The following is a 15,419-nucleotide window of genomic DNA, read 5'->3' as shown; positions in this document are numbered from 1 at the left end:
TTAATAATTATGTTACGTACAAGTTTCGCACGATGAAGTACAACATGGTAAAGCGTGTCTCTAGAAGAAATGGGGAGAGCGTTCTATACGTAAAAGGGAACCGCGTGGAGATGACGTTTTCAACGACAATTCAACCGTTTCCAACTTTCCATTCCGTACATAAATTCATAGTGGGGTTCGTTCCGTCTTTTCACTTATATTTTGCGGTCAAAGTTGTCCAATGATAAAAATAAATAAAAGTTTCTCTCCTCCAATAATACCCAAGGTAAAAGCTATAAAAGGCTCTTAAGTTTGAAGTTTGAAATTTAAAAAAAACAAAACAAAACAAAACAAAAAAAAAAAACAAAACAAAATTTCATGATAATCATAAATTAATTAGATTTAATGATGATTTTTAAAGTGTCAAATGATATTTCATTACCTTTTGTGCTATAAATTATATGAAGAACTGTCAAATGATATTTCATTACCTTTTGTGCTATAAATTATATGAAGAACTGTCACACGCTCATTTTAACAATACTCTATCATGATTGTAGTTAGTACGAAAATACATTATTTTCACATAATCCAACATAAAGCCGGTATAATTTTCTCTAAAATCAAATGTCAAAAATGAAGAATAAAATATTTAGAATAATGACGACAAATTTTTTATTTCCCTTGTCACCCAAAAATTTTAAAAATAAAAAATCTCCAACTAAACAAAGCAACTTACAGATTGTGTATCACTAGACCACAATGAGACATGAAAACCATTTTTTTCATTCAAACTAAAATGAGCCATACATCCTCCTATTGAAATGAATATCTGCCTAAAATTGAAATCTAAACCATTCTTTCACTCCCTACACAAAGTGTACAAGTATGGAATCCCCTACTACCAACTGACTTCATACACAGTTTTCACAATTACCATGAAAACCCCATTTTACTTGCAAACAAAACAACACAAAGTTTCATTCATGAGCAGCCCATTTTACTTTAATGCAAGCTCCTTTACCCGGGTGCGGTGATGGCTAGAGCAAGGAACTCGTGCATCTTCCATTCATGGAAGTCCCTCTTTGTAAGTGAAAAACGACAGCCTCTTGCCTACCCAGTCAGTTCTCAACAGAAGTATAAGCTTGCTTGGTGACTTCTAAGTCATGAAGGGTACAATTACAGTTGAAAAATGTGAAATACAATATTATAAGTTACAGACAGTAAAAGTGTGGAGTATAGAGATTCAGTTCATTAGAGGAACATCAAGGAGCAAGTTCAGATGAACAAACCTGAAATATATTCCACCATTTTCCTGCATGTTTTACTCTTCAGTGACATTGAGAGTGGTGATAGCTTTACTTTGTTCTTCATTGACAAAGGATTTCTTCCGTTCTTTTTCAAGCTTCATTACCAAAAACAATGTATAAGGAACCTCGTATTTATCTTAATCAGCACTTTGGGTTAGAATCTAATATTGATACCTGAGCCTCCAACTTTGCTATTCTCTGCAAAGATACTTGTTCAATGCATGCACGGCGTTTGCGCTCTTCTTCAAGCAACCCAGTCATTTGGTATCTTAGCTCGGCCATTTCCTGAGCTAAATCCTCTGCTTCTTCTTTTGCCGTTAACCTTTCCAATTTCAGCTCCTCCTAACCACCATTTTAACTCATAAGTTAATCTGAATTGTTACAAAATCCAATCCCAGTCAAGTCAACCAGAAAGCATTGATGCACTAAACAATTAGATCATTTGAAGAGAAGACATAAACCTAGAGTCGATACCAACATACCTTAAGCTTCTCCACAAGAGATTCATATTTCTGTATTTGATGAGACATTTTATCTGTCTTTTCCTTAAAATGGACATCCGATGCCCCTAGAATAGCGAGTTTGGTAAAGAGAGGACCCAAAATATCTCCACATGAGCTTTAGAGAGAGAGAGAAGAAAATAATTGAGTCATATCTATACATCCCCAATACCAATTTCCAGAAGATAAAGGCATGCATTTTACTGTGAAGACAGATATCCAAAATGGCTTTATTATATGCACATGCAGGTCGATAACATACTTACATACCTAGCATTATTCTCTAGAGCCTCTTCATTCCCAGTAACTAGCAATTGGGGAAATTGCTCTTCTACATTTTGGCAAAATACTTTGGCATTCTTTTCATAGATTTGCAGTTGCTCCCTTAGATTTCCATTCTCCTTCTCTAAATATTCAATAAAGTTCTCCGCATCCTGGAACCGAAGCTCAAGATCATGAAACAACGCATTCATCCTAGCATTTTCTTGAGCCGAATTCTCTTGAGATTTTTTAGATTCAAAACAATTTTGCTCCAATGCTGTGAGATCAAGTTTCAGGCTCTCAATTTCACATTGATATTCTAATCCCATTGACGAAATTGACTCCTCTAGTTTCTCTATTAACAAAGTTGAACTCTGAAGCTCCAACTCCTTGTTTTCCAATTTCTGCATCAAAATCAAACGATCAGCATGGGTAATCTCTAGTTCCTCCTTTAACCTTCCAGTCTCTTCCTCTAAAATTTCCATGCCTTCAAGTTTCAACTTAAGACTGCAGACTTCCTCACAAAGCATATTCAATTCTGAGTTCCTTAACGTAAGTTGATCCTGCAGGTAATCTATTGCAAGTGTGTTGTCAGTGATGATGATCTCATGCTAATGGAAAGAGGATCATAGAGGATTATATCTTTGCATGAAAAGGAATAGTCCAGCTTCATGCAAAAACAATAAATGCTTCCCCATTAAAATATCAAATTTGCAATAACAAGGTGTTCATCCTCAATGATGATGGCATATCAAGTGCAGTGATGTCAGCTATAGGAATTTCGGTTAGGGGATGGTTTTGCAATTAAAAATAACAAAGTTACTGTACCTAGGAAAAAGGGTGAAAACAGAGACAAGGGCAACCATTCATACATTTTGAGCCGTCTGCCCATCTTGGTACAAAGTTTAGGAAATGACAGTAAATTCTTGGTTTATTTTTAGTGCCCACAAGTAATGCTAGTCAAACAAAAATAAGAGCAATTTTGAAAAAAAAAAAAAAAAAAAAAAGAAATAATGCATCAATAACCTGTATCCAAAAATAAAACATGCAATGCATTGGTAGCTTCTTATGTACATAAACCAAGTGCTTCATTCAAGGTGACATTGTTGGTTTGGGGTCAATACCTATTTCTTGTGAGCAGTTGTCCAACTCCCTTTCCAACTCTTGGATGCGTTGTTTGTCTTCTGAGTGAACACCAGATAATGTTTGTACATGCTCTTCTAATTTCTGCAAAGAAAGAATTTTCACATGAGATATTTACTTCAAAGATATAATTTCCTTGAGTTTCTGTTCATTTGAACAATTTAAATCCATTACAAAGAGCATAACTCCAATTACCAATTAACACAAGAAGCTGGTTATAAAGAGATAGCTCACACTTCCTAGTGATTGTGATTGTTAACAGTACACCAACTAACCCTATGGTTACACACCATATGATTTAACTAATGTTCTTAATCTTTAGCACATCTAAAGATAACCAATCATCAACTCTATCTGATTGTTCATCAATTCCAGAAAACAACCAAGATAATAAGAAATTACTCTGATAAGTTCAAAGCCCTGTGTTTGTGAGTCTCTCAACATATCCTTTTCCTTCCTTAGCTGCATGATAAATCATTTTCAAAGTCCATTAGTACATCAACTAGAACCATAGCTATCCAAACTAATCCAGATTGTGCAGTGGCATCATAACCACCATATGTAAACCTTGTCCCTAACATACCTCTGTGCATCTTGTCCTTATCTCCAATAATTCCTTTACCTCAAAGGTGCAGTCACCATTCCTATTTGATTGATCAGACATCTAAACACAATCCAAAATAAAGAGATGCATACATTAATACACACATATAACATACGAGCATCATTCTCAGAATAGAAACACGCTTAGCTCTTGTTAACAGTAAACTTAAACATGTTCGACAACCGCCATTTGTTTCTTACAATAGCCGAACACATGAAACTGAACATCCACATAAAAAGATAAATCATCCAAATTCAAAGACACGGCTCAAAATTTACAACAATGAAATAAGCCTTAATGTACAGAGCATACCTTTTGCTAGGGTTTCGCCTGTCAATCTCTCTCCCTCCTCGCTCAGTCGCTCTCTCTGCGCGAGGTCAAAGAAGGAGGTCAAACTGTGAACAGAAATGGATGCCAATTTAAACCTTGAAAGTGGATCCAGATCATATATGTCGACCCGGACCAAACGAATACGAATGCGGGTTAAATTTTGATGCACTCCATCTAGCTTGCAGGATGATTATTCATTTATTTGGGTGTTTGTCCTTCCATATTTTTTTTAGATGTTTCATTTCTTTTTTATCTAAAAATGGATATTTATGTTCAAAAAGAGTTACATATGAGCGAAACGTGATTCTAATAACAATCATGACTTTAATTCTTGTCAATACATTCTCAGTTAAATGTGTTGTACATAATTTTTTAGTATAGTTAATTTGAAGACTATTACACAAAAACAATTACAGCTACAACATTGGTCCAAAAGCCCACCCAAGGAATCACGGCAAATTATTGCATGGACCATGATCCACATAGCAAATTATTATGTGGAAGGTGGACTCCAGTCCAAAATACACAATTTATATATTGAATTTTCACAATTTATATGTTGAATGTTCATAACTGAAATCTTCACAATTTACCTACTGAATGTTCACAATTCAAATTGTGAACATTTAGTATGTAAGCGGACACGGGCCCACCTTGCAAGGTAGACTGAAGACCATGGAATAACTATTGAGGGATCACTATTTTGGCAGCTCTATTGTTGATAGCAACACCTTCCCTCTCCAAAATGCATTGTTTGGGTACGAAATCTCTTTACTTTATTGACTATCTACAATGTTACGAGTTCGATTTGTACTAACATTCTAATGGTTAAGTTTTTTGCATATGGTCATTCTAATGCATTCTTTTTCTTCTTTTTTTTTTTTTTTTTTTGCATGCTTTGTGAAGTATAGAAGTGAAATTTATCTAGCATGCACTCTTAGGTAATGGCGAGACAAGAGAAGAGCACTATCAAAGTGATTAAGAAGGGATATGAGATGTGTTTTCATGTTTTTTATGGTAGGTGACTAAACAACCACCTTTGAGCTCACTGGCAATCTCTTTTTACAATATTATAAAACCTCCCAAAAAAAAAAGGACTTCATATCTGATCTTTCTGACTTCACTCACTGTCCATCTTCTTCAACACCTCATCATTTCCCTTTACTACCAAGATAAAACAATTACACCATACAACAGTATAGTAAAAAGAAAGTTAATGCACCCCTTCAAGTCTAGCTCAAGCTGAAGCTTTCAAGTGTGCCTAAATTACAGCAAAAAAAATTGGGAAAGAAAAAAAAAAAGCAAGAAAATTACACATCTTCTGGCAATTGGAATGTGGGGAAAATTGTACTGTGAAGAGTGCTCCAAAGAGGGTGGCTTTAATTTCTATCTTTAATGGCTCCAAATGGAATTGTCACTGCTTTGAAGCAGAAAGAATGAATCTGTACACTTCTGTGAACCTTTCTGATGATCATAACTCAGAAAGTAGGCTGCACAAGCTGCTCATGGTTATAGCTGTTTCCCACAATCCACCATGGTTGGAATCCAGAGCTCTGATGGCTTTCTTTATCTTCTTCTTCTTCAATTGGAGCGGGCAAATTGAGATCAAGAAAATCTCGGGTTTCTGGCACTGATGAAGGTTTCTGGATTATTTGAGTGGGCTGTTGATTGGCTTTAGCCTCAGCAATCAAATGGGATCTCTTGTGGCCTCCCAAGGCTTGGCCTGATGGGAAAATCTTGAAACAAATTGGGCACTCATGATGAGCAGCCACCTTAATCTTCTTTGATGAACTCTCAACAACCTTGTCTGCAAATCCTAGGATGCTGTGTTGTTCACTGCTGTCTGCAGCTGCAGAATAATGGTCAGTGTTCTTGTCAGACCCGTCTTTCGCCTTCTTGTGGCTAGCCCTGTGGCCACCAAGAGCTTGGTAAGAGTGGAAACTCTTGTTGCAAGTAGAACACTCAAATCTGATCTTCTTCTCAGAATCAAGGGAGCTAAACCAGACCTCATTTTGATCAAATTCATCATCCCTTTCGATTCGTTTTTGCTTTCGCTTGTCTGAACTCCCCTGGGCATTACTAGGAACATCAACCTCGGATTTCTCGAATCCTGCTCTGTCAATTACCAGATTACAATCCCTGTATCTGTCAGCTTCAGAAACCTTCATCTTATTGTTATTGCCTCCACTTATAGGAATCCCAGAGCCTCTGGATTTTGGTTTCTTCAGTTTCTCATCTGCTCCCAATTTCTTGGCCTTAATCTCAGAATTAGCCGAAGATCGGATTCCCAGAAACTCAGAATTGTTATCAGAGCACTCAGTAACAGAAGCTAAACCACCCCAACTACCCACATCCCTAGAAAGCATGATCAAACTCATGGCAACCTCTTCATGTTCATGCTCAACAGCATTCTCAGAAACACAGGGGGAAGCACTATTAGCAGCAGTTAAGGTAGAGGAATTAGTTGTAGCAGCATTATTAACAACCTGGTACCTTTTGGTAGTAGCTGTTGTAACTCTCCTCGACCTCGATCTCTTCTTTCGGTTTGGTGCATTATTGTTCTTATTAGCTGCCTCACTGTCATCAGAATGGCAGCTATTATCTGCAACAACAACATTCCAAGAATCAGCAGCCTCCTCCATCTTGCTTTTGTTGTTGTTCGTCGAGATCATCGTTATTTTCTCCGAGTGGCACTTCATGTGCCCGAACAAAGCCTTCCACGACGGAAAACCTTTCCCACATTCCTTGCACACCTTGTCGTTTTGCCTCTGAAGCAAAGCATCTTCCCCACCCCCACCACTAGACTCTGCAGCAAACTTGCAGGTTTTCCTGGGATTTTCCCTCAGGATATAGCTAGTGTGAACGCTGCCATCGATCCCCGAGCCCGAATTCCTGCTCCTCTCGGGGTTTTCGGATGAATTCCCGATCAAGTGAGACCTCATGTGCCCCCCTAGGGATCTACCACAGGGGAAACTCCTGCTGCAGAGCTTGCAGAAGTGTTTCTGCTTCTGCAGCATCGTTTTTTGATCCCCTTGTTGTTCCATTGACTCGAATTCAAACCCGAATTGGATGAGATCAGATTCCCCAAAGCCTCAAATCTGATCCCTGATGAATCTTGAACGGATCAAAGAAGAAAAAACTATGAATTTCATTCACTTTAAGAGCAAGATCTAACAGCACAGCTCTGCTGTGCTGTTCAAGAACACTGGTTAGTATGTAGTAGCAAAAGGGTAGTTGAAACTTGAAGAAATAGCTCAACTTTAAAAGAGATGTTTACTTCTCTTTCTATCTCTCTCTCTCTCTTGCTGGCTGGTTTTACTTTCTCTCTCTATGGCACACTATTTTGGGGGAGAAATCCATGCATGGAAGCAAAGATAAGAAGAAAGAAAGAGAGGTAAAAGGGAAGTTGGAAGTAGTACGTGTACTCAACTCAGAGCCCTACGCCTACCGGATCCAACGGCTCAGATTTGCCCGCCATTTTGAGGATGTTTGGCCTCTACCTCAAAGACTTTGCTTAACTGCTCTTTGATAAATACACCATTCTTTACTTTGTCTTGTTATTCATCAAAAAGGAAGGTTCCACCCTCTGGCCGTTATACTCTTTCCTTTTTCTCATTTTCATTCTCATATAAATTTTTTTTCTTTCATCCAATTACTACTAAAATCTTTACCCTATATAAATTTTTACAATATCATAAAGATAGCGTGTCTTCACAAGAAAGTGAACAAATGCGCAAATTGGTAATTAAGACATACACGAGCACTCTCAATTTGTGGATTCTTGATTCCCCACCCAAAGGGATCGGATCAACCCGTTGCTTATGGTAGATAGATCATATGCAATTGAAGTATCTTGATTTAGAGTATATGTTGTATAGAAACAGGAAACGAGAAATAGGGAAATGCTACCCTCATGAAATTTTCGTGCAACATAGTTTAGAGCCATGTAGTTGAGTTTGGTTTGCCCGATTCCTTTTGTTTGCTACATTAAGGAGAAAAAAAAAAATAGTATGGTCTTCGATTGTCATCATATTTACAAAAATATCACTGTCATTCTTATTTATAATTATAAAAACAATAAAATTTTTGACATTATAAAATTTCTCATAACTATGAATTCTATATAAGTCAAAATTAAGATTCTTATTATTCGTGCAATACCTTAAAGTTAAACCCGCATATCTTTCAAACACCTCATCACGTAAAAGATAACCGGCATCAGTTAAAATACATATTTATGTTTGTTTTAACTCATATTTATCTCCAATGCTAGGTCTAATCTTACCCAACATAAAGCATCCGGCCATATATGAGGTGGTAGATGGAAGTTTTTAGCAACAAAAGACACAACTAATCAAACATTGTACTCCCAACCAACCACCCAAGATGTTGTTTGGATTTGTTGATCCATCGACTGCAAATTCTTTTTTGTGTCAACTTGGCATAGAGTAGTGCCGGCCTTGGTCTTCCAATGCCGGCTTGCTTTGCACTAACCGCAACGTGGATGTCCTATTAACTTGTCTTTTAAAAAACATATAATTAACCACCCAATATAAATATTAATTACAATTAATTAAGCAAGTATATAGTTTTGGGTGTGAAAAAATAAAAATAAAAATAAAAACCCGGCCCAAAAATAAGTGGTGGGGTGGGTGAAGCATAACTCTCGTACTTAAAGATCACGGGTTCAATTTTTACCAGTACTTTCTCGATCAAGCCCATTTCACAGAGTTTTCCTAGTGCGATTTACCTCTCTTATTTTTTTGTCAACACACTCTCAATCAAGTCTGTTACACAGAGTTTTTCTAGTGCGATTTATCTCTCTTATGTGATTTGTGAGTTATTACATAGAAACGTAATTTACTTAGTGCACATCTCAAATAGTGATTGTGAATTTCTTGTGACAAAAAATAAATAAAAATTCCCATGTTTGCACCTGTTTTAGCCGGCATCTTAGTGCAAGGTTTAGCTGTAAGTTGTCTACTTGGAAGCTACTGCTAGCTAGGAAACGGCAAAATTTAATATTTTCTTTAAAAAAAAATTAGAAAACCTTTAATTTATATTCCTCTTATTAATTAGCATAACCATATTTTATTAGTAATCACATGTGCATGCACATTATTCTGGGCCTAATCTACTTTGGCTTGTGATATTATCATCATCTTATGCATGCATGAACTATATATAATTGATTAATTGGAACTATAAAGAATCTTTTATAAATGAAATGATATGGATCTTTTCCAAATTAATTAACCAGATGTCACTTTGTCACTCTTTAAAATTTTTTTCTACACAAATAATATTACTCTCTGTGTGTGATCCTAATTGACTAGTCGAAAAAACTTGTGTTCAAATTAACAAAAATAAATAAATAAATATGTGTAAATTTAGAAATTTTTACAATGTCGTTCATCACAATATCATAATTTAAATCAAAGAAAAATTATATTTTGACCTTCAAATTTTATTCCTTCAATTAAGAGATTTAGTCCATATTCGTTAATCTAAGCAAATCCAATTCTTAAATTATCTATAATGTTACACATTCAATCGTTGGTGTTATATAATTAAGGAACTAGAGATGTGCAACACTTTGAACAATAAAGGAACTGGACTAAATTTGCTCAAATTAACAGACAAAGACCAAATTTTCAAAAAATGAACAATTCAAAAGTTAACAGTACAGTGCAATTTTAGTTTGCCAGAGAGTCGGACTACGTACCATTTACTTATATGCATGTACAAATAACAAATATCTGATTTTTTTTATTTGATAGTACAATGTCATGTTATAGACAATATGATTTAAAAAAAAAAAAAAATTGGATTTCTAACGGTGTAAGTGAGTGTGTATATAAGAAAAAAGCTTGAAAGTTGTGTCAAAGAGATTGTGGCAGTGATGAATATGTGGGACATTTGTGGTGGTTGTCAAGAAGTCCAAAGATGAACAAGCCTGGCCTATCAGCTAGGAGAAAATGAAATGGATAGGGCCACTCATAGAAATGGAGCCCTTGGGAAGATAATGAGAGACCTTAAAAAAACCCTAGCTTCTTCTTCCATGGCAACGCCGCCGGGGGCCATCTCGGCCACCCTGGCCAAATCTTTTGCAGACATCCTCTCCTCAAATTCCCCTGATGCAGTCTCTTTCAAACCTCCTGAAAGATACAAAGGTGTACCAGCCGTCTCCTTTTCGAAAGCTGAGATTGATCTCTTTGCTCAAAGATACAAATTTGCTTTAGTTGGTAAATTCCCCCAAGGTCGCCCATCCATAGCAACCTTCCGAAAAGCTTTTGAAGCTATTGGTTTTGGGGGAGTTTTCTCGATTGGCCTCATAGATCATAAACACCTTCTCCTTAACTTCGACCGAGAAGAAGACTTCCAAAGATGCTGGCTACGAAAATCCTGGATGCTTAATGGTTTCCTGATGAAAGTCTTCAAATGGTCGCCGGATTTCCGACCAGATGTGGAGTCTCCGATCGTCCCTGTCTGGATAGCTTTAGAAGGTCTCCCAGCTCATCTCCTAGATAAACGAGCTCTTTTCACTATAGCAAATCTGGTTGGTAAACCTCTCAAAATCGATTCGTCAACACTAACTCACAATCGTCCCTCCGTAGCAAGAATCTGCGTGGAACTGGATGTTTCAAAAGAAAGACCAGATGTAGTCTGGATCAACAATGGTGAATATGGGGGATTTTACCAATCAATTACCTATGAGTTCATTCCAGATTACTGCTTTGATTGCAAAAAATTTGGTCACTTGTCAGCTATCTGCTTCCATAATAAACAGGATCAGATTCCTCAAAGCCAGTCATCCCAGCCTCTTGTTTCTCGCCAACCTCCCCCTGTTGTGGCTCCTCCAAAAAAGCTTTGGAAAAAAGTAATCCCTCCTATCATTCCTAAAGCTCCAGTGTTTGACATCACCAACCCCCCTCAATCTTCCTTGCAAGACCTCTCTGCTTCAGAAGATCCTCAAGCGAGTCTGGTTGAAACTCCTTTAAGCAACCCACCTATCTCCTCTCCCAAACACCTAGAATCCATCCCTCCTTTTAACCATGCCTTGGACCCGGTTCTTATTGATGATCATTGTCCTCAACTTTCCCGAAAATTCAATTTAGATAACTCTCAAGGCCATATGTCAGATGGTAAAACTTCCCAGGTCTCAAATACTTTTTCAAAAGCTTTGTTGGAGTCTTGGAAAAAAGATAGCAACCTTCTTTCAATGAAGCTTTCGAGACCTTTCGACGATTTCGTCCCAGTTTCAGGGAAGAAAAGGCGTCCCAGAAAAGACTACTCAAACTCTACACCTTCGGTTACAACTCGGTTGGCCGCTGGGACCCTTACGAGAGTTTCTTTCTCTCATCGCTGGAAATGAAGCTCATGTTCTGGAATGTCAGGGGTCTTCTCTCTTCACGTCGTAGACTCCGGAGAATTGTGAGACGTGAAAATCTTTCTCTTCTTGCTGTTTCTGAACCTCTTATTTCACTTGATCAAGCAGATATCTTGGCTCGAAGTCTTAATTTTCACTCTTTTTTCTGTTCTACAAGATGCAAATTATGGCTTTTTTGGCTGGACTCTTTTCATCTTGAAGTTATCACTGATTCTGATCAATTTATACATTGCCGATTATGTTATCTACCTTGGAACTTCTCTTTTGATTTTGTTGCAGTTTATGCTAAACACAGTAGAGGTGAAAGACAGTGCCTCTGGAACCAATTAAGCAGTATTCTCTCACTGCCTAACCCTGTTCTAATAGGGGGAGATTTCAATGTCATTGCTGAAATTGCAGAATACAAGGGCAATGCAACACCAGATTTGAATTCTATAGCAGACTTCTCATCCTTTATTTCATCCCACTCTCTTTTTGATCTACCCACACTTGGAGGTACATATACCTGGACGGGAGTGCGGTCTTCTGGTACCGTTTGGAAGAGACTAGATCGATTTCTTCTAAATGCAGATTTCAGAGATTTTTTCTCGGGTGTCACAGGAGTCCTTCTTAACAGAACTACATCAGATCACTCACCGATCATCTTCTCAGGCTGTAATGCCAACATGTCGGCACCTAAACAATTCAGATTTCAGAAGATGTGGACTACTCATAAGAACTTTCTCGACCTGGTACAAGCAAACTGGCAGGAACCTCATGAAGGATATGGTATGAGAGCCCTTGCTTTCAAACTTAAAAGACTTAAGTCGAAACTACGAGATTGGAATCGATCAACTTTTGGCAACATATTTGATAAGGTCAAGAAAGCGGAAGAAACAGTCTCTGAAGCTCAGTCTCGTTTCGATGATGAACCAAACGAGACAAACAGAGAAACTCTCAATCGTGAAAAAGCTCTCCTCCTACTTTCCTTAAAACAAGAGGAAATGTTTTGGAAACAGAAAGCTCGAATAAAATGGCTTAGTGAAGGTGATGCTAATACAGCTTTCTTTCATGCAACGGTGAAAGACCGAATCAGAAAGCAACGCATTTGTGGAGTTAGAAATTCTGAAGGACTCATCCTCACAGAACAACAAGAAATCCAAAATGAAGCAGTGAAATATTTTTCAGAATTATTTAAAGCAGAGGATTGCTCAAATATTCATGATCTTCTGGAATTTATCCCACCGCTCCTTTCTGAGAAGGAAAATCAAGCTCTAAGCTCAGTTGTCTCACCGGAAGAAATAAAAACAGCAGTTTGGGACTTGGACCCAGACAGCACTCCTGGACCAGATGGTTTCTCTGGAGCCTTCTTCCGTTGTTGCTGGGATATAATCAAACAAGATGTTCACATAGCGGTGCTTGATTTTTCTGCTGGAGTCCCAATCCCCCAAGCAATCGCAAGTGCACAAATTGTGCTCATCCCAAAAAAATCAAATCCTGAAACTTTTGCGGATTTTAGGCCAATATCACTATGCTCCTTTGTAAGCAAGATTTTCACTCGCATCATAGCAACCCGGATGCGCAACATCCTTCCATTTCTTATATCTCCAGAACAAGCTGGTTTTGTTAAAGGAAGGTCGATTCAAGACAACATTCTCCTGGCCATGGAACTCTTACAATCAATTGATAAAAGATGTCGTGGTTGTAATGTTGCAATCAAGCTTGATATGATGAAAGCATTTGACCGTGTAGCTTGGCCTTTCCTGAAAGCTCTACTTCTCAAATTTGGCTTCTCTACTTTTTTTGTCAACCTAATCATGCAAAACCTCACTGCCACGCGCTTCTCAGTTCTTGTCAACGGAGTGAGTAGCGGTTTCTTCCAACCATCAAGAGGAGTTAAACAAGGTGACCCCCTATCACCTTTGCTATTCATACTGACTTCAGAAGGACTCTCAAGAGCTTTAGTCAGGAAAGTTGGGACAGGTATGATTCAACCATACAAGAACCCCTCAGCTGCTTGCCCGATCATTACTCATCTTGCTTTTGCAGATGATATTCTTATTTTTGCAAGTGGAAGCCGAAAATCCTTGCAGAATATAAAGGCTACACTTCAAGAATATGAGCAAGCATCAGGACAGAAAATCAACTTTTCCAAAAGTTTCTTTGTTACTTCAAAATTTGCTTCCACAGCAAGAATCAACACAATCACTCGAGAGCTTGGTATGCATAGACACACTATTCCTTTCAAATATCTTGGAGTCAATTTGTTTAAAGGAAGAAATAAAAGCTTTTACTACCAACATATCCTAGATGGGATTGACAAAAGATTACTTGGCTGGCAGAGAAAACTTCTTTCTACAGGCGGAAGAATCATTTTGATCAAACACGTCCTATCAACAATCCCTTTGTACTCACTGGCTTCGATACAACTCCCTAAAGGAGTTATCCATTCTATTGAGCAAAGGATGGCAAACTTTTTCTGGGGTTCTAACCAAGGTCACAATAAAAGGCATTGGACTTCCTGGTCCAAACTTTGTTTTCCAGAAAAAGAGGGAGGCTTGGGTTTTAGATCTTTACCGGCTTTGCAATCCACTTTTGCTGCCAAACTTTGGTTTTCATACTGCAAAGGAGGCACCATATGGAGTGACTACATGAGAATCCTGCATCCAAACCCAAACAAACCTTCGAGTTATTCTGACTCAATAACTTGGCGACGAATGAAATCTGTGTCTTCTACAGTTGAGGATAACATCACTTTCTTAGAGGATGAGTTGATCTGGCAACCTTCTACCTTGGGATCTTTCACCTTCGACACAGCTTACAACCTCTTCCGTCCAAGTAAGTGTGTCACTTTGTCTTATTCAAATATTTGGTCAAATTTAATACCCAAAAAAATCTCAGTCTTCCTTTGGAGAATGCTTCATCGTCATCTTCCCTTTCCGGATTGTATTCAAAAATTTGGTTTTCACCAACCTTCAGTTTGCCCTTTCTGTTGGAATGAGAATGCTTCTCTTGAACATTGCATGCGGAGTTGTTCAAGCATTATAGAAATTTGGGTTTATTTTGCAAACCTCTTCAATGTCAATCTTGGTCTTGCCACCTCAGTTCGAACAACATGCCATGTCTGGTGGCTATCAGCAGAACCAGAAGACGGATGGAGTAATGTTTCAGCTACCATTCGAAAATTAATGCCTTGCTTTATTCTATGGAATGTATGGAAGAAGTACAACACTCTGATTTATGAAGGAGGGCGCTACTCGCAGGACCGTATTATTTGGGAGATTAAAAATGATTTCCTTGCCTTTTCGGTAACCCATCCCTTTTGTTCCTCAAAAGCCTCCGACCAAAGATTTATTGAAGCCGGTCTCGTGACTTCTTTCACTAACCCGAGACCAAAGAAGACCCTTTGGATTAAATGGCAACACCCTCCCATTGGACGCTTAAAGCTCAATTCTGATGCTTCCTTTTCAGCAATCTCTTGTGGAGGAGGTGCGATCCTACGAAACTCTGAAGGTTTTTTTATTGTTGCATTATCTTTTCCCCTTACAGCTTCCTGTGCACTAGAAGCGGAAGCTCTTGCTCTTGCCTTTGCTATGAGATGGTGTGATCTGGCAGCTCGTAAACCAACTCTCATTGAAGTGGACTCCTCAGTTCTTGTCCATCTCATTCTTAATCACGAAGCTCCAATCCCATGGAAGATTAGACAATCAATTTTCACCATTCGACAATTGCTCTCGTCATGGTCATCTTCAATTGCTCACTCATATAGAGAAACAAACAAGGTTGCAGATTCTTTAGCTTCTTTTGGTTGTAATCTCCTTTCTCCATCTGTTTTTTTCACCCCCATCTCTTTACCTCCTTCTGTTATCTCTTCTCTTTTGTATGACTGGAGGGGTCTTTTGACCCCTAGATTATCCTCCTAA

The 15,419-nt window shown here is 38.0% G+C and overlaps 3 protein-coding genes across 4 annotated transcripts; 1 reads left to right on the top strand and 2 right to left on the bottom strand.

The window, feature by feature from the left end:
* Window positions 1–742: 742 nt before the first annotated feature.
* On the bottom strand, window positions 743–4,252 carry LOC116021680 (chromosome partition protein Smc-like). Of its 2 annotated transcripts, none has more exons than XM_031262145.1 (9): window positions 4,110–4,252; window positions 3,777–3,857; window positions 3,596–3,655; window positions 3,175–3,277; window positions 2,060–2,624; window positions 1,772–1,907; window positions 1,464–1,631; window positions 1,272–1,384; window positions 743–1,138 (listed from the first exon to the last, which is right to left on the bottom strand). In XM_031262145.1, exons 2-8 carry the CDS (start codon window positions 3,855–3,857, stop codon window positions 1,304–1,306), a joined length of 1,194 nt encoding a protein of 397 aa, XP_031118005.1. In that variant the 5' UTR covers window positions 4,110–4,252; the 3' UTR covers window positions 743–1,138; window positions 1,272–1,303. The 2 variants fall into 2 exon arrangements, with proteins under 2 accessions (XP_031118005.1, XP_031118004.1); XM_031262144.1 differs by having other exon boundaries at window positions 743–1,135; window positions 4,110–4,251.
* An 866-nt stretch (window positions 4,253–5,118) lies between these two features.
* LOC116021717 lies at window positions 5,119–7,408 on the bottom strand. Its single transcript, XM_031262181.1, has one exon. The coding sequence runs from the start codon at window positions 7,169–7,171 to the stop codon at window positions 5,606–5,608; it is 1,566 nt and encodes a 521-aa protein (XP_031118041.1). The 5' UTR covers window positions 7,172–7,408; the 3' UTR covers window positions 5,119–5,605.
* A 2,702-nt stretch (window positions 7,409–10,110) lies between these two features.
* LOC116023745 lies at window positions 10,111–15,419 on the top strand. The gene is made up of 3 exons (XM_031264753.1): window positions 10,111–11,286; window positions 11,337–14,985; window positions 15,061–15,419. Exons 1-3 carry the CDS (start codon window positions 10,111–10,113, stop codon window positions 15,417–15,419), a joined length of 5,184 nt encoding a protein of 1,727 aa, XP_031120613.1.

This window comes from Ipomoea triloba, chromosome 6, assembly GCF_003576645.1.
Source record: "Ipomoea triloba cultivar NCNSP0323 chromosome 6, ASM357664v1".
Classification (NCBI taxonomy): Eukaryota; Viridiplantae; Streptophyta; class Magnoliopsida; order Solanales; family Convolvulaceae; genus Ipomoea; species Ipomoea triloba.
This window is presented reverse-complemented; position numbering and strand designations above follow the sequence as displayed.